This window comes from Vombatus ursinus, unplaced genomic scaffold, assembly GCF_900497805.2.
Source record: "Vombatus ursinus unplaced genomic scaffold, bare-nosed wombat genome assembly UNPS02014768.1, whole genome shotgun sequence".
Taxonomy (NCBI): domain Eukaryota; kingdom Metazoa; phylum Chordata; class Mammalia; order Diprotodontia; family Vombatidae; genus Vombatus; species Vombatus ursinus.
In genome coordinates this window covers 22,858,050-22,882,140 of record NW_020954546.1, presented here as the reverse complement: position 1 = coordinate 22,882,140, position 24,091 = coordinate 22,858,050, and the positions used below count along the sequence as shown (strand labels likewise).

At 54.9% G+C, this 24,091-nt stretch overlaps 2 protein-coding genes across 5 annotated transcripts; both read right to left on the bottom strand.

The window, feature by feature from the left end:
• Positions 1–1,266: 1,266 nt before the first annotated feature.
• Positions 1,267–5,605, bottom strand: RILP (Rab interacting lysosomal protein). 4 transcript variants are annotated; one of them, XM_027862084.1, is made up of 7 exons: positions 5,245–5,595; positions 5,050–5,156; positions 4,742–4,891; positions 4,226–4,374; positions 3,621–3,743; positions 1,916–2,032; positions 1,267–1,527 (listed from the first exon to the last, which is right to left on the bottom strand). In XM_027862084.1, exons 1-7 carry the CDS (start codon positions 5,561–5,563, stop codon positions 1,443–1,445), a joined length of 1,050 nt encoding a protein of 349 aa, XP_027717885.1. In that variant the 5' UTR covers positions 5,564–5,595; the 3' UTR covers positions 1,267–1,442. The 4 variants fall into 4 exon arrangements, 2 of the variants coding, with proteins under 2 accessions (XP_027717885.1, XP_027717886.1); XM_027862085.1 differs by lacking the exon at positions 4,742–4,891 and having other exon boundaries at positions 5,245–5,592; XR_003569062.1 differs by lacking the exon at positions 1,267–1,527 and having other exon boundaries at positions 1,947–2,032; positions 3,532–3,743; positions 5,245–5,605.
• A 428-nt stretch (positions 5,606–6,033) lies between these two features.
• Positions 6,034–24,074, bottom strand: PRPF8 (pre-mRNA processing factor 8). Its single transcript, XM_027861595.1, has 42 exons — positions 23,989–24,074; positions 22,757–22,867; positions 22,408–22,576; positions 21,528–21,692; positions 21,223–21,441; positions 20,848–21,060; positions 20,569–20,694; positions 20,332–20,437; positions 19,589–19,779; positions 19,370–19,489; positions 19,084–19,273; positions 18,846–18,965; positions 18,632–18,766; positions 18,323–18,452; positions 16,613–16,809; positions 16,304–16,510; positions 16,025–16,188; positions 15,778–15,904; positions 15,473–15,665; positions 15,078–15,265; positions 14,766–15,004; positions 14,493–14,639; positions 14,135–14,345; positions 13,791–13,907; positions 13,241–13,668; positions 12,920–13,055; positions 12,587–12,756; positions 12,232–12,361; positions 11,973–12,119; positions 11,622–11,782; positions 11,114–11,305; positions 10,649–10,886; positions 10,387–10,515; positions 9,909–10,022; positions 9,660–9,833; positions 9,222–9,415; positions 8,527–8,766; positions 8,266–8,407; positions 7,884–8,024; positions 7,645–7,784; positions 7,365–7,567; positions 6,034–6,354 (listed from the first exon to the last, which is right to left on the bottom strand). Exons 2-42 carry the CDS (start codon positions 22,854–22,856, stop codon positions 6,200–6,202), a joined length of 7,008 nt encoding a protein of 2,335 aa, XP_027717396.1. The 5' UTR covers positions 22,857–22,867; positions 23,989–24,074; the 3' UTR covers positions 6,034–6,199.
• Positions 24,075–24,091: the final 17 nt, after the last annotated feature.

The window sequence follows — 24,091 nt, the reverse complement described above, 5'->3', positions numbered from 1 at the left end:
CATCCCCCTCCCAATTTCCTCTCAAGGCTTTTCCTGAGGAAGCTGCCAACGGGGGCCCTCCCTCCCCAGGGTGAGGGGGCGGGAACAATGAGAATAAGGGGACTTCCCTTGGGGTAGGAAGGTGACAGGACAGAGGAAGCTTCTCGTTGGGGGAAGCTTCTTGTTGGGGGGGGTGGCGCATGTCGGGGTATCGCCTTGGGAGTCTGAGGTGGGGAGAGATGGGAGAAGGGGACCAACCAAATTAAATTAAATTAGTGTGAAAGAAGATAGGGGAAAATATACCTCCTTTCTTTCTCCCCAGAGAGAATATAAGCCCTTTGAGGGCAAAAACAGACTGATATTTGAGTTCCTGGCCTTAATACATGCTTGTTGATTGATTCTTTTCAGAGGTGGGTGCCTGTGGGTGTGGAACATCGAATACATTGTCAGACTAAGTCGGATGTGCCGGAACATACGTCAAGCTTAGTCCTTTCTTTTTAAATTTTTTGTTTACAAGGAATAACTCTCTGAACGTGGATAAGGGACAGACATAGTCTGAAATGAGGGGGATGGAAAACCAGAAGGTGTCAATCATGTTTTAGAAAATTAAATAAGGGTGTATGCATAGGGGGGGTGATGTGAAGACCAAGGAAGGAGTAAGGGTAGGAGGGACAGAAAAGGGGCTCGGGGGCAGGAAGGACAATGTTTGGAGAAGAGAAGGGGCAGTGAGTAGAACGCTTTTCACCTCTAGGTAGGAGGCAAGGCACCAGGTCCTGCCCATCCCAGTGATGTGTGTGAATACCAAGGCTGCCCCACGATGGTGGAGTTTCAGACTGCTCTGTTCCTTCCCTCCTCTTTTCCTAGGACACATCCTGCTCCACTTAGGGACCCTTCCACTCAGACTCGGGGAGGGGGGCTGAAGGAGACGGTAACAGGGATACCCTGATCTCCCAACACAAGTGGTAGGGCAAGGCCAAGATGTGGAGGGCTCAGAGCAGAAGGGGACTGGACCCTGGGGAGAAAGGAGTAAGATACTTGGCATGGATTCTCCAGGCCAGAAAACTACAAGCTCTGAGCCTTACACTCTAGTTCCATTCCAGGGAAAACTGAAGGACAAAGCTGCTTTCAGGTCAGTAGTGAGCCATCCCCCCCCAGTCCAAGTTCCAACTCCCTTCCTGCCCGTCCCCCTCAAGGAAATAGACCAAGGAGGGGGGGAAGACACATTAAAGCAGGTCCCTGTTTAAGGGTTGAGGCTACAGAGATGTGAATCAATCGATAGATCAGTCAGTCAGTCAACAAGCATTTATTAGGCACCTGCTACATACCAGGCATTCAAGGGGCTAGGGATACAACACTCTATGATGTTTATTGAAAGTACCCAGCCAGGGCTTGGTCAAACTGGGTGGTCATGGGGGTCCTCCAGAGGGCTCAGGAGGAGGTAGCTGCTCCTTTTCTTCCCCCCCTCAGCTCCCCTGGGAGCAGGTGGGGTCTCCAGTTTGTGGGACTTCTGCAGAGGGCTCTGAGCTTCCCCGATACCAAAGGCTGAAGCTAGGGGAAAGCCAAGAGTCTGCGTCATGAGGAGGGTCACAGGAGTCTTAGCTCTCCAGCTTGAAGGCATCTCAGAAGACATCTGGACCAACCCCCTCATTTTACAGGGGAGGAAACTGAGGCCAAAGGGAGGGAAAGTGACTTGCCCAAGGTCTCACCAAAGAGACTTTTGATGGAGTAGGAATATGACTGAGTGCTGGGGTAGGCAAGGCAAGTGGGTGAGAAGAGTTGGGGCACATGAGAGAAGAGAGAAATCATGGGAAATTTTGGGAAAAAGTAGTGTAAAGTTGGAGTGAAAAGACCCAGGGTGGGGAAAAAAACCCTAATTTAGTCTCCCTCTTTTTCCTTACCCAGGTAAGCACCCTTGTTCCCCCCAACCTCAACATACAAACTCCTGATTCTGGATTCAGGGGGCACAGGTGGGCTTGCCCCATCCACACCAGGGGGTGGTAGCCATGAGGCTTCATTGTCATCATCTTCATCATCATCATCATCATCATTGTCACTAAGGCAGAAGAGAGAGGCTGGATGAAGGCTAGCACCCACCTACCTAGTTCAGCTCCCTCCCCACCTCCTGTGGGTGTAGCTCTGTAGAGTTCTTTGACCTGCCTATTTATGAAGGCGCAGTGACTATCCCTGTAATATGGGCTATACACACACACTCAAGCCTGGCATAAGTTTTGTGAGGGTTAGACCCATCTGTAAAATGGGTCTAACCGAACTCTACTTCATACCTCATCAGTGGTTATGAGTAAAATGCTTTGAAAACCAAACCATGTGGTAGTGTCCGAGTATGAACTATTTATCAATTAAGGTGTTTGATGGGAAGGAAGATCCATATTCTCTAACTGCCATCCTCTTTCCCTACTGGGTTGGGGATGCTGAGAAACCGAGGAGAGGTTAGGGGGAATCCCAATTAGGGGACATTTGATACAAAAGCAAGGAGCCTGGACCAGCCCCCAGCCTGAGTCCAGTGGAAAGACCACTGAAATTGAGTCAGTGAGTAGGAACTGGGTTAAAGTCCTCCAACTGGTACTCAGCATCTGGAGAGTATAGATTGGCAGACTTTCAATCAGGAAGACCAGAATTCAGATCTTGCCTTAAACACTGACTAGCTCTGTGACCCTGCGCAAGAATTTTAACCTATCTTAGCCTCAGTTTCCTCATCTGTAAAATGGAGATAATAACAGCACCTACCTTCCAGGGTTGTTGTGAGGGCCAAATGAGATAACTTGTGTAAAGTGCTTTGCAAACCTTAATTATTCATCTCAGCCTCAATTTCCTCATCTGTAAAATGGAGATAATAGCACCTATCTCTGGTGAGACAGGTTCTTGTGAGGATGAGATGAGAAAATTGTGACGGTCTTGGCAAACCTAAAGGCACTACAGAAAAGCTATCTATGGCTATCATCATCATTAAAATCTCAGCCTCAGTTTCCTTATCTGTAAAATGGGGTATATAATCATACCTTACCCCCACAGACTTGTGAGCATCAAACAAGATAGCATCTGGAAAATGCTTTGTGAACCTTAATTCACAAACTGCCTAAATGTAAGCTATTATCATTATTATTGTTAAGACACCATCCTAAACTCTCTGACTTTCAGTTTTCTTATCTGTAAATTGGGGTTAATGTTATTACTTGCACCACCTGTTCCACGGGTTGCAAGGAGAACTCTCTGACAACTTGGAAGCAGTATTAAAATGTAAGTAATTAGCCCACTTGGGGATCTCCTCTTAAAAAACAAAACAGGGACTCCATAAAGAAAACAGCACAGCACAGCTGGTGATGGGGGCCCTTCTTGGCCTTCAGTCTGGGAAGGCACTGAGAATCCAGGCTGAGCTCTTGAGGGACTGGGGGGTGGGGGTGGGGGTGTGACGGTGGCAGCGGCTCTACTCCCAGCCCTAGGACCCACTGTTCAGGAAGGCCTCAAGCAAAGTCCCAGCCCACACTTCCTTCCCTAGAGGGTGACAGCAAGGCAGCCTTAGAACTGTGTTAGCACCTTAAGCAGAGAGCAGGCATGGCAAAGGAAGGTCAAGAGGTACACGGAGGCAGGAGAGGCGAGGCAGGCTCGGTGAGGACTGCCCTCACCTGCTCCCTGGCTCATCAGTGGTCCCCAGCATCTTGGCCTTGATCTTTCTCCGCTGTCTCTTCACAGTCAATTTCATAGCATTAAGCAGGAGCCCAGGGACCCGCTGGTCAGTGAGCAGCTCCCTAGGAACCGAAGGGAGCAGGGCCCTCAGGAGGGGTCGAGTCTGCAAGTCTAAAAACTCTAATGAGCTCGCCCTTGGGGAAGGGGCTATAAAGCCCTGACGCATTCAGGGAGAAGCAGCCCCTGGGAGTCTCGGGATATATTGGTCTCTGTGCCGACTAGGGTGCTCGGTGAGAGTCAAAGAAAGGCTATGACTGCCCCCTACTGAGGTTTTTTGGTGGGTCACTTTAATTACAATGTGCCTCAGTAACTGAGTGACCTGGCTTGGGAAGAGGATTGCAAGGTTGTAGCAGGCAGGGGAGGCACAGGAGAAACTGGGCTAACCATCTGAGGGCCACTTGGACCCAGGAGAAGACAGCGGGGGGGAGGGGGTGGGGGGTCATAGCAATTCACTACTTCCTGGGCTCAAGGCTCTTGGTAGTGGCTGGATGGGGGAGAAGAGCCGGGGAGTGCATCCCGGCGGCCTCTTCTGCCCGCCACCCACCGATGGTAATAATTCAGCTCTTCCTGCAGCAAGAACACGTTGGCTTTCAGCTCGTTGCGCTCCTGCAGAATCTGGCTGACCTCCTCTCTGCTGAAGCCTGATGGCTTCCCTTGACCTTGAGGCTCAGCGTCGGACAGACGGGAAACAGCCTGCTCGGGTGACAAAGGGGAAATGGGAGGGCCGCCGGAGTCGGGAAAGAGGCGCGTCCTTAACAACTGCCTCATCTCGTGCCACCCTAGGGGTGGTGATCATGGTGGGGGGTTGTGTGGGAACTCGGAACCAGAGATGGGGAGTACCCAGGGGAGAGGTCCCCAAACAAAGTGATAAGCTTTTGGCAGCACCGTCCTAGGCTCTCCGGGGAGAATGAAGAAATAGACGTACGGAGCTGACCCATGCCAGCTGGTGGATGGATAAGTGGGGCACTGTGAATTGGGCTTAGAGACCTGGCCGTCGCCCACCCTCAAGTTGGATAGCCAGAGCTGCCCGCTTCCGGGGAACACACACTCATGTGCACACCTCGGGCGCCTCCCGTGCCCCGGCCTGAGCTGAGGCCCCCTCCGCGTCGGCTGCCCTCTGAAGCGCTGCCCGCAGCTGGACCTGCACGGCGGCCAGCTTGCAGCGGAGCTCCCCGTTCACCCGCAGGAGTCTCTGCAGCTGCTCCTGCAACTGCGAGGAGGGTGTGGGTGGGAGGAGCAAGGCTGCGGTAGGCCCGGCTCCGGCCAGCCCCGGTTCCCGTCCCCAGCGCCTCGGCCGCGCCCCCCGCCCTCCAGCCCCGCCCTGCGCCCTGCCCCCTCCCCCAGCTTTCCCCCAAGGCCAGATCTCACCGCCTCCGCCTCCTGCGTCCTCAGCTGCAGCTCCCGGCTCTGCGCGCGGAGCTGGTCCCGCTGCCCGTCGGTCACTTGCTTCAGCTGCCGCAGCAGGAGCCGCTCCTCTGGGGGAGAAGGAGCTCGGGCTCAGGGCTCTCCGGGGCTGCGCTGCGCTCCCCCTCCCGCCTGCTTTGCGTCCCGGAGGCCACCCACCCCGCGTGCCGTCCCGCGTGCCGTCCCGCGTGCCGTCCCGCAGCTGGCCGCGGAGCTGCTCGTTCTCCTTCCGCAGCTCTCGCTGGGGGCTCCTCGGTGCCTGGCCCCCCGCACCCTTCCCCTCCTCCTCGGGCTCGAGGGGCGCCGTCGCACCCGCCGCCCCCTCCAGCAGCTCCAGCGCCCGCACCACATGGGGCACCAGCCGGGCCACCGCTTCGGACCCGAAGCGGCTGGCGAGTCCCTGCAGCTCGGTGCCCAGGGCCCCGGCCAGCTGATACACGAACTCCGGGCTGGGCCGGGCTGCCCCCGCCGGCTCCATGAGGCACTGGGCCGGCCAAGGCCTAGGGCAGGAGGCGCGATCAGCCCGGGGCCCCTGGAAACTGGGAACTCCCGGGGCCCAGAGGCGGAGCCCTGGCCCCGCCTCCGGGACAGATGAGTGGGTGGTCAGCCAACTGTCCCGTCCAGTTCCTAGGCCTTTAGCAGCCTGTTCCAACCAGGCTCCACCCAGCCCTGGCCCAGACTGGAGGACCCGGGCCAGCGGGAGGGGAGGGCCAAGTGCCTGGTCCTCAGCTTCCCCAAGTGTAAAGTGGGGCAGGTGCCTCTCTTCAGATGTCTTCTCACCCCCCCCCTCGCCCCCCAGGGCAGGTCCTGAGGTCTTCTCACTACCTAGCCCTTCTCACGCAGTCAAGGTTGAGCCTGGGGTGGTGAGGAACCTGAAAGCAGGATAAAGGAGACCCCACCAAAGCTGCTTTGCGACATCCCGCCCCCCAAGAAAAGGCTGAGACGTGAGGAATTTGTACAAAATTTATTGTCATGCTCATCTCCAGACTACAGGCCTTGAAGTTCCACAAGACATAAAAACACAAGCACAAAATACAGGGGTGGAGCCAGGCTGCTGAATGTCAACAGTGGCTGAGAGGGAGGGGAGGGGAGGAGAGGGGAGGGGCGGCGCCATCTAGGCGTAGAGATCCTCCCGGTCCGCCGAGTAGACCTCACCCTCCTGCAGCAGAGCAAAGTTGAGGAAGTGGGAGGGCCGGTGCACTTCGTGGTAGAACTCTTTGGGGTTGGCCAGCTGTAGCTCATATTTCATGTTGGGGTCATGTCGAACGCCTGGAGGGGAGGGGTGCACAATGTCAAGGGTTGGGCAAGCTTCCAGGCTAGGGCCCCAGTTCAGCCTCCCATTAACACAGCCTGTGCCAGGGGCAACCACGAGGCAGGCCTGTACACAGACCCAGAATGGTGGGGACCTGGGGACGTCCTGGCTGCCTCCAGGGCCTTCTCCAGGGCCCAGACCATCAGAGAAGGGGCCGAGGTCAGCCTGAGGATGGCCCCTTCAAACCCAAAACCCTTCCCACCCAATCCACTCAGAGTTTGTGACCGAGAAAGCCCAGGGAACGGTGGTCAATAGGAAAAGGTGGTCAACACTCAAAGGAGCCCCACCCCCACCCCTTTAAAACTAAATATCCTCTTAGACTCGATTTTTTTGGTGAGGCAATAGAGGTTAAGTGACTTGCCCATGGTCACAAAGCTAGTAAGTGTTATGTGTCTGAGGCCAGATTTGAACTCAGGTACTCCTGAATCCAAGGCAGAAGTTCTATCCACTTCACCACCTAGCTGTACCCCCCCTTTTTTTTCCTCGAGGCAGCTGGGTTTAAGTGATTTCCCCAGAGTCACACAGCTAGTGAGTGTTATGAGTCTGAGACCGGATTTGAACACTGGGGCCAGTGCTCTCCACTGAGCCACCTAGCTGCCCTTCCCTTTCTTTTTCAATATATATTTTTTCCCAATTACATGTAAACATTTTTTAACATTTGTGTTTTAAGATTTTGAGTTCCCTCCCCATTACCCCTCATTAAGAAAGCAAGCAGTTTGCTATAGGTTATACATGTGCAGTCATGCAAAATGCATTTCCATATCCGGCTTACTTTTTCTAAAAACTAGTTTGTTCATGAGGATCTTTTGGGGGGAAAATGTGTGCTGAGACTGTAAGGAGGCACTGGGAAGGCGGGGTTCCCACCCAGCCAGCCTGGTGGGGGATGGAGGAAGTCAGGGCAGCCACAAAGCATGCTCCTCCCCGACCGGCCTCACCTCTCAAGCCCCCTCCCCTCTGTCCCACTCACCCATGAAGTTGTAGTTCCAGGACGCCTGAGCAGGCACCATGAAGAAGCCAAGGAAGCGATCAGACAGCAGCATCTGCACCCGCTCGTAATGGGAAGGCAAGTAGCCCTTGGGATTGTTGCCCTTGTCGGTGTTCTGCCGACCCCACTCGTAGCCGCTGGGAGTCAGCTTGTAGGCAGTCAGCGTACAGGAGCCCGGGGTGAAGCTGGGGAGAAGCCGGGACGCTCAGAAGGGGCCCCCAAGCCCCTCCCCCAGCCCCTCTGCTCTGGCTGGCCTCCTCACCTGCAGGTGATGATGATCGTCTTCTCCCCATCCCACGAGGGGTTGTCCGCCATGACCTTGGCGTGGGTGGTGACGTCCTGGGGCGAGAGCTGGGGGGACTCATTGGGCTGAGTGTGGATCCAGCCAAGGGGCTCCATCTCCTGTGAGGAGTGAAAGAGAACGCATCAGGGCAGCAGCGCCTCCTGGGAGCCAGAAATTCAGATTAAGCCCCAAGGCCACGCTAGCACCCCCATACTCACTTTGAGATACTCGTGCTGGGGAAGCTGGCCTGGCAGGTGCACCGTCTGGTGGGTGCCCCACTGAGGTACCATCACAATGCATCGGATCTCCTTCACTTGAGGGTTATCCGGAGGGCTCACTCCATAGAGGTAGCCTGCAATCTGGAAATAACAGATTCAACAGTGAAGGGTTCCAGGGGCAGTGGAGTCAGGAGGACCGAGTTCAAATACGACCTCAGACACTTGACACTTACTAGCTGTGTGAACCTGAGCATGTCACTTAACCCTGATTGCCTCAAAAAACAAACAAAACACGGAGGGTTCTGGCCTGTCAGCAGTGTGTGCTCCCCTTCCTGTCCCCCAAGGCCCATCGTGGGGTCTGGGCCCTTGCCCACCTACTCACCTGGGCCCGAAGATCAGAAATGCAAATGAATTTCTTGAGCACATTCTTGGGAAGGATGTAAGTGTAGCCTGTTTCTTTGATGTCATCTGATGACACGTAGATGTGGTTGGTTCGCAGGTGCAGGTTGGCAGCAGAGATGGCCCTGAGATGGAACGCGGATGGTCAGCGTTACACACAGAACCGCTCTCTCCCTCCCACCTCACCGCCCTCAGTTTCTCCTCAAGCCCCACTCCATCTTCTTCCCATTTCCTGGGACAGTACCTGACCCTCCACTCAGTCTTCGAGGAGAAGGTCTGGGTCTCATAGTTGCTGGTGGTGGAAGTGATGATCTCATCGCCATGCTTATTGACGGTTCGGGTCTGTGTCGCTGTCAGTTGAGACTGTTCCTTGGTCTGTTTTTCAATCTCAGCAATCTGCTGCCGCTGCTGTGACGGAGCTGAGATTTCCATGCCCAGGATGATGTCTCGGATCTCTGACTGTGTTAGTGAGGCCACGTTGACGCTGTGTGGACAGAGGTGTTCACACCACACCCATGGGGACTCTGAGCATTGCTCTGCTTGGATCTGGCCCCCGGACAGTCCCCGACCTTCCCCCAACCCTTCCCCAGGGGAGCGGCAGAGTAGAGTGATGCATGTGGCCATCTGCAGGGCACTCCCGATCTCTCCGAGACCCAGGCTTGCCTGACCCAAGGGGACAGCCCTCATTTTTCAGACAATTCTCACTAGGCTTCGGAGCTGGATTCTCACCCGTGGAGCTGAAGAGGAGGCCCTGTCCCATGCTCCACATCCCCTCGGGCCTGACACTGAGCTCTGTCTCAGCTTTCTGGTGCCCTACCCACGTCATGCTGGAGCCTTGCTGATCCATCAGTGCCTGAGCACAGCCCGTGGCTCAGATTCTCTCTCTTCCCCAAGCCCGGCCCAGCCCTCGGTGGGCTCCCCCTTCCCCCCCCAGCTCACTTGTTCTTCTTGCCGTAGTCAGCCAGTATCAGGTCTTTGAGCTGCACCTCGACCTTGATCCACTCCTCATCGGTCAGCGTGGGCCAGATGTGGTGTGGCTCTGTGATGGTGGTCTTGTCCGGCTTCAAGATCACCTTGGCCCGGTCATTGTTCACGTGGAGGGCACGGAGGATCAGAATGAGACGGGAAAAGGCCTGGGCGTGAGAAAAGAATGTCAGCCACAAGAGCCCACAGGAAAAGGCTTTCCCCGCTTTCTACCTTCCTTCCCCCATGATTCCTTCCTGAGAATAAGCAATTTCCACCACTGACTTGGGAGTCCCCAGGCCTTGATCAGAGCCCCAAGTCAAGCGGTCCTGGATCTCAAATTCAGGTTCTCTGAGGCCAGAGCTGAGGACGCGACCCGTCCCCGGGCCAGGACCCCCTGTCACAGCTTCGCACCGTGTAGGATGAGATGGTCCTGAGCCAGTCATCATAGAGGTTGAAGAGAACCATCTGGGGCTCAGTGGCCTTGAGGATAAGGTCCCCAAACTTCTCTACTTTAAGACAGGCCTGGAAGGGCAGCTGCAGCTCGGAGCCTTTGATCACAATGTTGGGGAAGTCCAGCAAGTGCACCTGCAACAAAGTCAAGCTCAATGGCACAGCCCCAAGGCCCTGGGACCCAACTCTGCTCCCTCCACTGCTTCTTACCTCCAATGGGTCCAACATGCCTTTTCTGGTCACGATGATCTGCTTGGGCTGTTCCTCGACAGGCAGAGAACGGATCAAGGCAGCCACTTCCTCAGCAGTCTTCCACTTGGCCAACTAGGAAGAAGACAGAGGGGAGTGCACACTGAAGGGGGGTGGAATGGGCAGGGTACAGGAAGAAGGCAATAAGGTGCCTGGGAGAACGCGGAAGAGGCCCCCGTCCCATGAGCCATAGTAGAGGGAATGAGGACAGAGAGGCGGGGTGTGTTGCCCAAGGCTTCTTAGCATTCATGGCACATTCAGTGGCTTTGTGACCAAAAGGATCATTTTAGGAGACTGCTCAGGTCCTGTGGCAGAAGAAAGGGGCCTACATATCCCCTCCCAGGCTCAGGCCACTAGTCCTCCACCTGGTACCCTAACGGGATGCCAGCCCAAATAGAACAGAGGGAGGGACATCCAAGGTCTTCAATCTCGGGCATACCTGACCCAGACGCTTCTGTCCAGCCCACACAGACGTGTGGATAATCTTCAGGAAGAGCTGCCCTGTTCTTGGATTGAAGATGAAGATGGCCCCATTGATGGGCTTGGTGGTGAGGTTCCCTTCGAAGGTCTAAGGCAGAGAAGCAGACACCCCCATTAACATGAGTGAGAGACACAGCCCACCTTAATGATGGAGACACAGAAAAGCTCTGGGTCCCCTCCTGGACAGGGCTGAGTGTCTAAGCACCGGTGCCCATGCCTACCTTGTGAATGGTGACTCTATAGACATTGGTGTCATCCACAAACCAGATGATCTGATTAGAGAAGAGTTCACCGTAGTTCTGCGAGGAGAGGTAGGGCTCAGTGGGCTCTGACGAGTACAGCTGCAAGCCCTTGCGGATCCGTTCTCGAAGCACATACAAGGCAGGGTTCGCCTTCATGATCTTGGCCATAGCTTGCTGGATCAGAGGCTTGCTACCTGGAAACCAGTTTCCATAGGCGCTGTGAAGATGGGAGAAAGAAACAAGAGTTTAGACCAGATGAAAAGGAGGATTGGGCCAACCAAGGCAGGCTGTAGGTTTGACAGTGAGCAACATGGTGGGTAGGAAAAAAAAAGGGATTAGTGATCTGGGGCCAGGAGAGAAGACACAAGACAGGTCACAAAGCAAAATGACAGAAATGATGTGGATTAGGTGCTGGCGAAGGGTGGTGCCTTAACTCCTCCTCACCTGTGCAGATTGTACGCTAAGTCAATGGCAATCAGCACGCCAGTGGGGGAGGGATAGATACTCATGTTGTCGGTGGTGTAGTCAAGGAACTTGGCCCGAGCATAACGCTCAATGTCATGGGAGTCATAGTCACCCCAACGCAGCTGGATGTCAATCCAATACTTCTGAGTGGTGGTACTGTCCATCACATCCCTACAAAGACAAAGAAGTCAAGGGCCCAGGCCCTAGTGAGCAACGGACCCGACAGATCTTCCTCACAACAGGACAGAGCTGCCAGATCACCACTTAGGATCCCCACGACACCCTTTCCTTTCATGAAGAGCTCCAGGGCATCAGCATCCCTGGCAGACAAAGAGTAGGAAAAAAGGGCACATTCAATCCCAGGAAAGGCTCTGGCTCAGAGTTCAGAGCAGGGGCAGAAGGTGACCTAGCATGGAACCCTGCCTAAAGGTACGGTAGGAAGGAGAAAACAAAGGAGGTCTCTGGGCTGAGCCAGTCAGGCACTTACTTAGAGTCCGCCAGCAGCGAGGGCCGGGAGACGTTCCATTTGTAGGAGGCAAACAGCAAAATGTCAGCACAGGAGGAGTTCATCTTATAGGACTTTCTGGGGTGAATTGTCTCCTTCTGCACTGTCTCAATTTCCAGTGCATCTAACTCTTGGTCAAATACCTGAAGAGAGAAAGAGAGTTTAGGGACATGTTGACGATAGGCGGCCTGCAGAGCAAGAAGGAAAAAGTCATCGTCCCCCCGCCATTAACGGACAGCCCCCAGAAGATGGCTCCCTAGCCCTGGGCTTACAGGGATTCCTCCCCCCGACACAGAGGTGCTGCCTCCTCTCGCCTTCTCCCCAAAGCCCCACCTGACACAAATCCATGACAATACTCTCATGGATCTTCTGCCATAAATGGGCACGGAAAATCTGGATGAGAGAGATCTTCAGCGTGGGGATCTTGCCATGCATGAAGATGCCAGTAAGGTCCAGTTGTACCTGGAAGCCCACGTACACCTGAAGGAGAGGAGGAGACGTGAGACCATGAAGGGAGCTGAGCCAGGTAACAGGGGTGATGTCCCTTCCAATTGCTTCCCAGCCTCCCCTGCCCTACCCAGGGAATACTCACATTGGCTCGGTTAATGGTCGGTGACCACCACAGTGTGAAGCGACGGTTGGGGATCTGGTTTAACCCGGACCGCTGGGCATTGGTCAGCTTCTTCCATTTCATTGACTCTTCAAAGCCACTGGCCTTCTCCCTACGAGGGCCCAAGCAGCCTGTTTACCAAGCGGCTGCCACCTCTCCCTCCCGCCCAGGCCCCAGGTGTTCTGACCTCGTGGGGATGCCTAGCTGAGGGCTACTATACTGGGCTGTGCAGGGTAAAGAGAAAAGAAGGACACGAGGGCTGTCATTAGGAATGTGGGAGAGGCAGTTGTGCAGGGAGGAAAGGGAAGCCTGGGAGGTGATGAAAGAGTATTCTCACCAGAAGAGACCCTCCCAGGTGGGGAAGTAAGTGCCCTTGAAGAGGGTGTGCTCCAGGATGCCCTCCACACCGCCCAGGGCCTGGATCATGTCTGTGCGGTAATTGTTCAGGTTCCAGAGCTTTCCATCATGCCGCTGGTGTGTCCACCAGAATGGATTTTGTTTTAGGACCTGAAGGGGGCAGAGGAAGTAAGGAAAAGAATGTGAGTTGGTAAGATCCAAGCACGTGACTAAATGAGACCAGCAGAAGCCCCAAATCTCTACGCCCAAAGCCAGAACCACAAGGCAGCAGCTTCTCCCAGACAAGTCTGCCCGCCCTCGTCTCCTCCAGCACCTGGTACTGCTTGAAGTCTGTGCGGACACGCCAGCCCTTGTCATAAGCCAGAGTGTGCCGGTCCTTCTGGAACAGGGTATTGATCCGGGGAATGCCTCGGTCCCATGAATCCTCCAAGTCCTCCAGCGTCAGTCGCCTGCCCGGGAAGGAAAAGGGATAGGTGAAGGAGGAGAACGAATGCCACGGTCCCTCTGTGGCGCTCAGGGCCACCCTAAATGCACTCACTCGTCCCTGGCTTCAGGGAGCGGTCCCTAACGTAAGCAGCACCTGCACGTGCACAGTCAGACCTTGGAGCTTCTCCCTCCCTGGCGGTGCCCCTACCTGTTCTGAGCGATGGCCTCCTGTCTCTTGAGCGCATACTCAGCCCAGACCCGCTGAGAGTCAATGAACTCGCTCTCCCAAGGCTGGATGTAGCGGTACAAGTTAGGAATCAGCTGGTCTTCTTCATGACTCATCCCGGAGCGGAAGTGGGTGATGCCCACGTCTGTCTGCTTTGACCACCTGAGGTCAGACTGGGGGATGAGCACGTGGCCCATGGACAGCATGCCCAGCCCGCCAAGCTCTTTAGGGGTGTAGAACACGACCGGGGGGAAACGACTCGGCATCTTGGAGTTCAGCCCGATCTTGATGCGGGTCTGGATCTTGTTCTCACACTTCACCAACAAGTCCAACAGCTCCTGGGTGTTGACCACAGCCTCGCGGAAGTACGTCATGAGCCCAATGAGAGCCGTGTTCCACTTATTCACGATCTACAAGAACGGAAGGGCAAAAGGCAAGGAAAAGATGAAAAAAGGTAGAGATGTTAAATATAAGGAGAGAAAAAGGACTACAAGTAGTGAGGGGACGGAGCAGCAGGCGAGGCCCACGGTACCTTGGTGAAAGTGGTAGAACCAGAGGCCATGAGGATCTGCCGCACGCGGTTGTGGAAGCGCTGCATCGACTCGTCATCCACACGCAGGAAGCACTGAGCGGTCCTCTCCTTAGTGACCTGAGCCAGGGAGGTGGTGACAGCGGTCACAAGGTGTGACCCATCAGGCTGCCTCTACCTCTCCCGTATCCCCCCTGCTGAAAGCCCTGTTCCTGAACCCCAAGGGCAGAGGGCACAAGCCTCTGTCCCTGCCTTGCTGACAGCTTCCCCTACCACCACGCGCCCCATGGGCCGCACTCAGGGTGACCCAGCCACCCTCCTCCCCCACCCCCAGCACTGGTCAGCACCTCGTTCTGCAGGTTCCAGACGCCATCCTTATGGGTGAATTCCTCATAGCTGGTGCGGCACTTGGGCAGAATGCGGCACTCGAAGCCACACATGTTGAAGAGCAGGTTGGGATTGTCCTTACTGTACACCGACACAAAGCTGTTCTCCCACTGCACTGTAGTCACTGACCGCGGCAGTCGGTTTTTGATGTCCCAGAACACTGCCCGGCCCCTGCCCACAGAAGGACACAGGGCCTGGTCAGGTTCCGGGGGGGGAACCTTCTCTGGGAGACAAGGCTCCAAGAACCAAAGCCTCTCCTTCCCAGCGAGGGAGCAGCCCGGTCCCCCCCCGCTGCCCACCCGGGCCTCCCAAACTCACAAGTTGACGTCGTGCTTCATGAGGCGCATCCGAGCATCGCGGGGCCAGCACTTCTTATTGTTGTAGCCCACGATGTTCTCATTGTTGGGGTCAGGGTGCTCCGTCAGGTAGCGCTGGATCAAGTCCCGGGCCTCATCCGCAGTGAACCTGTGCCAGCCAGAACCCAATGACTCAGCCCAGGCACGGCCCCTGCTCGGCCCCCAAGCCCAAGCTCCCCATCATCCCAGGCAAGGAGCTACCACGCCACCAGGCCACAGGGAAGGGACCACACACCTGAAGAAAATGTGGATGCGGTCGATATATCTACAGAAGAGGCGGATGGGGTGGGCAGCTTCTGTGGCGATATCTTGGAAGCTAAGAAAGTCGTTGGGCATTTGAGGAGGCCCGGCCATCTCGCTGGCCCTGTGCAGGCCCAATACGAGCAGGTCCATCACCAGCCCGTAGTACTGCACAATGAAGGAAGCGAACTGGAGTCCTCGAATGATTCCGTAGGAATTCGTATGGTTCATGTCCTAGGAAGAATGGGGTGTCACGACGCTGCCCCCGCCCCCACCCCCCCCGGCCCCCAGCCCCCTCGAGGCCTGCCTTGTAGTTGATGACCACGTTGTTCTTGGCGGTCATGTAGTCGGCGATGTTGTGGTCCACGATGAGACGCAGGAGCCTGTTCAGGAGCGTCAGGTCAATCTTCTCATACATCTTCTCGAAGCGCGACTCCAGCATGACGTTGCACTCTCCCTCACTCGTCTCCCACACGTCCTGCAGGTTATTGATGCCTGGCAGGAGGAGGATACGGCTCTATTGCATGCAGCTGCCCAGCACAGTGCAGGTACAGGGGTCACCAACCCGCTTAGGCTGCTGGTTACATAGGCTCTCCATGCAGTATCAGCAGCAGCATCTCCCCATGCCCACCCCAGGTGACTGGTTGGGAATGGACTCAAAGGTGCCCTTTCTTCCCTGGGACAGCCCAAGGAGGGCCTCACCTTGGCACCACTTATACACAAGCAGAGGAGGGGGCTCTGTGTCAGCAGGTTTGATCCAGGGAGGAAAGAGCCTGCGTTTGTCAGCTTCGTACCACAGGTACTGGTCCAAGTAGGCATCTGTGATCTTCTCGAGAGGTTCTACATCGTACACAGGTACCAGATGACTGTACAGGTCCATGAACTCAATGCCTACCTGTGGGGCAAGGTGTCCAACTCACACCCAAGTACAAACCAGCTGGGGTCACTGCACTTCCCTCCTCCCATCATCCCTCCCTGCGAATGAAGAGAAGCCACCGCCCACTCACCTCCTTGAAGGCTCTCTGAGTGAGTAAGTGACGTTTGATGCGAGACAGAGCCTCGTGGGGGTTGTCATAGGCTTGCTCGATCAGGCCCAGCTCCTCCCTCTGCGACTGGTTCAAACGGGACTTCACACTGATGAAAGAGGAGAGGCCAGGCAGTGAGAGCAGATGCACAAGGGTCAAGGACCAAGAAAGAGGCGCCTTCACCCAGGCCCCAGGGAGACCCCCCCCCCAGTCTCCCCCAAACCCTCACCTATAGGCTTCCTTGAGCCGTTCCAGGGCCAGGATGAGTAGCTTGGTGTCATGCTTGTAGGACAGTGGGGGGAAAGGGATGGGGGAGAACCTGCGGCTCTCTAGCCAATGCACCGTGGTGGTATAGACAGCCACCGCCTCTTCTGCTGTGATGTAGGGACCATCCTGGGCAGAGAGAAATCCAATTCCACACGCTAGTCTGTGCTGGAAAGCGGCACGACCTCGGGCCACATGCCCGGAGCCCCTCTCCACATCCTGCTCCACCCCCACTGATCCTCACCTTTAGGTAATTATGTTGCCGTTCCTGTTCGGCCTTCAGATACAGCCGGGTGAGCCGACCCAAGTTCTTCTTACAAACGGTCTTGTCCACAGTGGCCCCGCGGCGGATCCGCTCTCGGTTGTAATGGGCAGTGTTGGTCCACCAATCAGCCTTAGCCTTCACATAGCGCAGGATCATGTTCTCAATGGGTGTGGGCAACCCAGGAACCTAAACAGGTAAATGGCACAGTGAGAAGTTGGGGCAGGAACAGAACGACAGGAGGAGGAAGATGGTCGATGAGGGCACAAACAGCCGCCCCCCCACACACACCTTCCAGGGAATGTTGGCCTTCCAACAGCGCCAGGCTTCACTCAGGTGCTGCAGGATCGTCCGGGCCTTGTTCTGTTTGATACCCTCGGGCATCATGTCCAAGATGTCGTGCATGACGGCTGCCCGGAGCTCCAAGTCAAAGTGCGACTCCACTCGCTGCTTGGTCACGGTCTTTGCCACCCCCTTGGAGTGGCGGCCTGGAGGTTACATGGGGCCCAAGAGGGAGAGTGAAGATACAGTGTGAGCAATCTGCATCTGTGGGGTCTGCAACCTCACCATTCCTGAGATGAGAAATGGAACAAGCCTCCACTCCTCATGGCACCATCAAATCAGCAATTATTTACCAGGGGCCAGTGCAGACCCTGGCAAAAGCCAGGCTGACCCTCTAAGGAAATTCCAATCTTAACTTCAGATCAATGTGAAAAGGAGCACAGAACAAATGTATTTTTCTATGTCTATTCATGTCTGTTTCTACTTTATTAAATGTTCTGAGTTTGATGCAAGATTTCATTTCATATTTTGGATGATTATCCAAGAGTAACTTCTTGTCTTACAGGGGAGCAATCCCATCAAAGCAGATCCAACCCATTCTGTGAAAGGGATCCCAAAGTCCCATTCCCCCCACCCCCAACAAGAATCACCCTACAAGAGCTCCAACAGATTGCCACCTCAACTCTGCCTGGAGATATCGAGGGTGGAGGGGCGCCCCAAGTTCCTGGGGTGCCACATTCCATTTTCCATGGCTACATTCGTTAGGAGGTTTTTGTTATTTTCTAAAAACAGCAACTCTAAACCTGCGCCTCTACCCACTGCTCCTGGTTCTGCCCTCTCTGGTCAAGCTGAATAAATCTGACCCCTCTTTCACAGAGGTGAAGGCAGCTAACCTGGCCCTGAGCCTCCTGTTCTGTAGGAGAAAATACAGATCCTTAATTGGCCAAAGACCATCTCACAGCCTCTCCTAGCTCGTCAACATCATTCGTAAAACTTGCCACTCAGAATCAGACATTGGTGCTCCAAATGGAGTCTGACCAGGACACAGAGGAGCAGGCTGATGACCTCCCTTGTTCTCAACACACTCCACCCCTCAGAGACCCTGACAGTCCCCTGACCCCCTCCCTATCTCTGGCTCAACCTGTGATCCACTAAAATGCCCACATCTTTTGCCAGGTCCTTCTCTAGCCAGACCACCTGCCCCAACACCTGGAAGCTGATGATGGGTTACTTTTCTAGCCTCTTAAATCTTCGTGGAACTTAACTTTGTCCTGTCCATCAGCTGTCCTTCCAGGCTGCTGGGCGTCTGCCAACCTGACAGGTCTACAACTTTATCTAAGTTACTCATAAAAACATGGACCCACACAAGACCAACCAATAAAGGATGCTCAGGGGCATCCCTAGAAACCTTCTCGAGAGCTGACACAAACCCATTTATGACCACTCTTATAGTCCCTAATTCATCCAGCTCCTAATTAACTCTACTACCATTTAGCCCACTCCTCTTCAGAGAGAAGCCTCAGTCCCCTGAGGCTGACCATCTGACTGGGAGGAACCCTAGGAGTGTTCTCTACATTTGCAACACCACAATCCAAAGAAGGGGATCAAATTCACCCCAAAGAAGATAGAGGGTAGACGAGCATCAATATGAAGACCACCTCAACACCTATGCTGAGGGATAAGGGAGCAGAAGCTGGGTGCTAAAGAGAAGTTACTCACCTTCAAACTGCCGGGCCAGGAGGTTGCCCAGCCACCGTTCCAAAAGAGGGGTGATGCCACGCATGAAAAACAACCAGACTCGCCAACCAGCAGCCCAGAAACCGCAGCCTGGGCCCTTCCCCACAGGACCCTAGAATGCCAAGTAAAGCCCCCAGGTCAGCCATCTGTTTGGGTCCGTCTGTTGCCCCTGATGGGGAAGGGCCCCCAGGATGAAGGCAGAGCAGACCCAGGAGCTCACTGCAGGGTTTCACCCAGAGCTTCGCCAAGCAGGGCCCATGGAAAAGCCAAGAGCAAGAAAGGCCCCCTTACTGTGTTGAAGCGATAGTAGATAAGGTGCTTCAGGTCCTTGCACATCCGGATCTGCCTCATCAGCTTGTATTTGTAGCGGTACATTCCCGTCAGTTGTCCCACATGGGCAAATATGTACTGCAGCCCATCTGCTAGCTGGAAGAGCATCACCCCCATAAGGCTCTGGACTTGGGACAGCCCCCCTCCCAACTACAGGTCAGCCCCCGGGCCTCACCTGGAAGGCATCCACGTTGCCCAGGCGGTACTGAACATGGCTGTCCACCACGAGCTTGGTCAGCCGCAGCACCTCCCGACACAAGTGGAAGGCATTTCCGAAACGGGATTTCTTCCGTTCCTGAGGGAGATACCGGCGTCAGGAAGCAGACAACACCCAAGCCCCAGAGGCTCTCCACTTGGGAGCGCTGGAGCCTGCATCTCCAGCAGCCCTCCCTCCGTGCAGCCAGCCCGGGCACCTTGGTGGTGAGCGTCTTCACAGGCTTTAGGTTGAAGTTGTAGTCGAGGTGCAGGTAGTTGAGGTTCTTACGGTGGATGAGAAGATTGAGCATGTTGTAGCCCTGGCGGCAGACCTGCAGCCCCACCTCCACCCAGTCCAGCTTGGTGGACTGGAAGAACTTGGTGGCCTTAAAGGATCGGAAGAGATACCTGAAAGACAGAAGACAGGCAAATTTCCCCTTTGTTCCAGGGGTGCTGAGGAAGGGGTGGTGGCAGAAGGGGAAAGGGACTGCTGACGCTCCTTACCTCTTCTTCTGGGCTTTGGGGGGCCGGTGCTTGAGGGCATTCAGCACGTAGTATTTGAGCAGCTTCTGGTAGGAGACCCTCACCTTCACGGGCTGCCCAGCAGGACAATGCTCCCGATACCTGGGGGGACAGACAGGGCAGGACATGGCAGACGCCCCTTATCACACCATGCCACCTACCTCAAAAGCCCCATCCTCTACATTCCAGAGGAGACTTTACCAATTTTTAACCAAGGGTATGTCCAGGGCACGGCGGGTGCGGCCAGAGCGAAGGTTGAAAGGCCGTGGTGCCCACAGAAGGGCAATGCCATTGGCCGTGTTGTCTGTGTAAAGGGGTGTGTCCTTGAGGAAAGGTTCCACAAACTCAGGCAGCTCAAACTCCTCATCGTCGTCTGGCAAGGGTTCTTGACTCTAAGAGGGAGAACGCCAAGGGGCTCAGTCCGTGCTGCGCTGGGTACAATCTCTGGACTCCCAGAAGCCAGGCCCATCAGTGATCCCTATCCCCGAGGAGCCAGGCGGCTGGGAGATCCAGCCTAGCAGGCCCCACATCTCCCACGCGAAATGGATCTAGGCCAACTGAGCCTGAACCCCACAGGAAGCGATCACAGCCACCCAAAACAATACCCTTCCTAGCCGGGTTAGCAAAACACAACACAGTAAAAAACTCCATCCAGACTGAGAACAAAATGGAAAAAGAAGAGAAAAAGAGAAAATCTAACACGGGGAAAGCAACTACTATCCAAAAGCGGAGGCAGAGCCCCCATACAGAAATCAAGGATGAGAGCAAAACAGTGATTTCAGCCAATTACTGCGATTCCAATCTGTCTTCATGAAGAGGGTGAAAAGAAGAGTCACCACTGAGCCATCGGTTCTAAAAGTCAATCCTCAGCTAGAAAGAAGCCACGTTTCTCTTTAAGGCAGTCATTCACAGATGAGACCCTGAGGTCACCCCCTCTGCCTCACCTTGACAGAATGTCTGTGCGAGATGGGGTTGATCAAAGGATCAAAGTAGAAGGCGGGGAGATCAGGGTCCTCTGTTTTGATGAACACAACATTGGGAGTGTGGTACCTGAAATGAAGGATTAGTCAGAGCCTCACGATCAACAGGTCAAATCCCTCCTCTCGTGTGCACCCGCCACCACCTCGACCCGGCCCATTTCCCAGCCTTTGCGCTCCTGGTCCAGGTTCCAGTCTCTTTACCAGGTGAGGTGGACATGGTGTGGAAGGTTGTTGTACAAGTACGGAAAAGCAATCTTATATTCGGTTCTGATGGGCTGCCTGATGATGATCTTATTGATGTCATTAAATTCATTCCAGTCTTCATCCCTGGGGGGAAGGAGGGGGCAGAAAGCAAGCACCAGTAAATTCAGCTACCCTAGTGGGGGTGTTTAGTGCCCCAGACCTGCCAGAGCCTGGCGTCAAGAACAGATCTGACCCAAACCAGGGACCCTGTGAGCCCTTCTTTCTTAGCGCACTTACTGAAGATTGATGTCTCGGACCAGGGGTTCGAATTTCGGGCCCCCTGGGATGGCCATGTTGAGGGCCTTTGAGGTGAAAAAGGCCTTCAGGTCAAACAGATAGAAGTAGTTGTCATCCACAAGGTCAGTTAGGAGCTGATTGGCCAGGCGGTAGAGGGTAGACATCATGGGCAGTGTGAATTGCCAGCGCTGATAAGTAGAGCCATTCACGTACCTGTAAACGAGGGGGCAAAGGTGAGAAACCAATACCATCTCCCCAGGCCATAGCAATCACTCCTAAAGCCAGGACTTCAATCGCCCTTCAGCAGACCCAAAGAGGACCAAGGACTCCAGCTGGCTGAGCCTGGCCCACTGATTGGAAGCTGTGCTCACTCACTTCCTGCTGTCCCTTAGGGGCTGGTGGTCATAAAACCAGTCCAGCACAGGGGCATCCTCCTCAGGGTCCAGTTCCAGCTGAATGGCCTCCAGAGGCTCCACATCTAGGATGTTGTCAGCATAGTCAAGGGGGGGCTCCTCATCGTCAAATGGGGGAAAGCGCATGCGCTTGAAGTGCCGCCTGTCCCTCTTCTCTCGACGCATCATGATCCACATGGACCTGGGGTGAGCCACGTCACAGATCAGAACCCCACAGAGAACAAAGAGACAACCTCTAGAACCCAAGCATTCCCCAGTCCTTCTTACCCCCACTGAGAGATGTAGACAGGCTCAATGACCCAAGGAATCTCATTGACAAAGGAAATCGCCCCAGTGATGTGGTACAGAACAGGTACGTCCCGAATCTGCTCCCAGGGCATGGGCATGTTTTCCAAGAGCTTGAGGACAGCATGAGGCATGTACTTCAGGGCACTGCAGCAGTGGGTAATGAGAGGGTGACAGAAAATCAGTACTCCCATGATGCTTTGTTCCCTATCCCACATACTACATTGTTCCACCTGACTCATATTCTTCCAGAAATCAACTGCCCTGGCAACTCCAAAACTCTCAGGCTCAGTTCCAGGCCAGGTGACCGTGGTCAGTTTTTCTGTTTCCAAGTGAAGGGAGTGATGTGTTAAAATTCTGGTCCCTCCACTCACCTAGCCTCTAGTGTACAGTTCAGATAGGGAGGAGGTAAAAGGGACCAGGAAACTCCAGGCAACTTCCAGCTTTACTGTTTCTATGTTCTGGATGCCTTAAGAGAATTCATATTCATTGAAGTATGCCAGAACAGAGCAGACCTCTGGGCCAGAAGTGGTAAGAAAAATCCATGCAATAATGCTACTGAGGAATATAAATTTTGGGATCTGGTCACACAATCCTGGAGCTCCCTCCCTCAAATGGGCGTTAAGAATGGCAGTACTCATAGAGGTGTTATCCAGAAGGGTTGTCCAAGGCTCCAATCTACAGTCAGAGAGGAGGATAACAATTGTGTCCAGAAACAAAAATACCAAACAGCCTGGGGATACAATCACAGTTTTATGAGGACAATGGTCTAACCAAGGCCAAACTGGCAGCTGTGTGGGACTCCCTGGAAATAACAACCTCTCCACTTTCTCGGCATCCCTCTAATCCCTGATCTCCTCACCCCAGGTAGACTCGTTTGTCATGACGGAATTTCCGGTTGGTCATATCCCCATGGTCACGGATGATCTTCCTGACATGCTCCGGGGGCATATCTTCCTTCTGTGCATCTACAAATCCAAATTTCCGCTTCTCTGCATAGCGCTTTGCCTGTAACTGTTGCCATTTCCGGGCTGGAGAGAAAAACCAGCTTGGGTCACTGTCTACCCCGTGTGAGTATCCCCAGTCCCAAGGTGACTTCCCCTAAAAGCTTTCTGGATGGGTCTACAGAGGAAGCTCACCCATGGGACCTATACATGGTAGTGATGCAAGTGGCACCCCACTTCCCAGCCTGAAGTTCCCAGACCCCTCACCTTTTTCCTGAAGCTTCTCTTCTGACATGTAGTCGGGCAGCGGTGCCAGAGGGCCGGGCACAGGGGTACCCGGCCCTCTGTAGGGAAACACCCCGGCCATGTCCGAAGAACCTGGGGAATAGTAATGGAACTCAGTAAAGTCTACAAAAGAACAAAAAGGAGGGAAAGGGCAATCTGGAAACTCTCTAGGCCCTTTCCCCAACCCACCCCCTAGGTCTCTATACCTACATTAAGATAAATGTAACCTCCTGGTCTTCTCCCAACTCATCCTGTAACCTCACCTCAACCTCCTCTCACTCCTGTGCCTTCCTCGCCTCCCCCAACCTTAGGGCCGCTCCTAACATACCAAGACCCCCCATTCAAGCTCCTGATTCTGCCTACTTGGCTGTGTACGCCCACATTTGGTGCCTCTGTCGTGCCAGCCTCCTGGCTCAATCCCCCTCCCACCTCGACTCTACAAACACTTGCATTGGGTGCTGGCTGTCCTCCCCCTTCCTCATCGATGCCCTAGACTCCTCTCCATACCTTTTACACCCCCCCATGCCAATGCCTCCCCCCACCAGGGCCTTGTGTCTGCTTTGCACACACTTCTATGTGCACTCGCTGTCCTAGATAGACTGGAAGCTCCTTAAGGGCAGGGGCGGCTTTACTTTGTCTCTGTATCTATCCTCAGTGCCAGGCCCACAGGAAGGGCTTAATCGATGCTGCCGGTTACTCAGCCTGTAGCGCCAGGCACTGGAGATTCGGATACAAAAGGGAGACCGGCCTGCCCTCAAGAAGTTTACCTACGACCTTACCCCTCGAGCTTCCCCCCCCCGCCCCCCCCTCACCATGACCCTGCGCCCCACGCTCACTCCGAGCCCTGCCCCCTTCACCGAGAGGACCTCGACTCCATACGCTCCCTGCCACTCCACATGCTCCCCATTCTACACACCCCTTTCACCCAGAAGCCCCCTTCTCACCTCACTCAGCCCCCGGCCCCCGCTGCATCGCGCATGCCCACTGCGCATCCCCCCCCTTACGCACTGCCCCGCGCGCTCCCGTCTTCCTTACTGCGCGTGCGCGCCCCCTCCCTGGACACTGCCGCCACTTCTCCCAGCATCCCCGCCCCCCACCGCCTCTATTTCTCCTTCACCTCTTCGTGCAAACCATCCCGCTCCCGCGCGCCCCTGCCCTGGCCAGCCTCCCGGACCCCCTCACGTGCCATCAGCCCTTTACTCCCCCTTGCTTACCCCACAGCACCGGGCAGTCACTTTGCCGTTTCTACGAAAACGCAATGGCGGCAATCACAAGTCCGCCTCACGTTCCCAACGCCCGGAAATGCGCAAGGAGCGA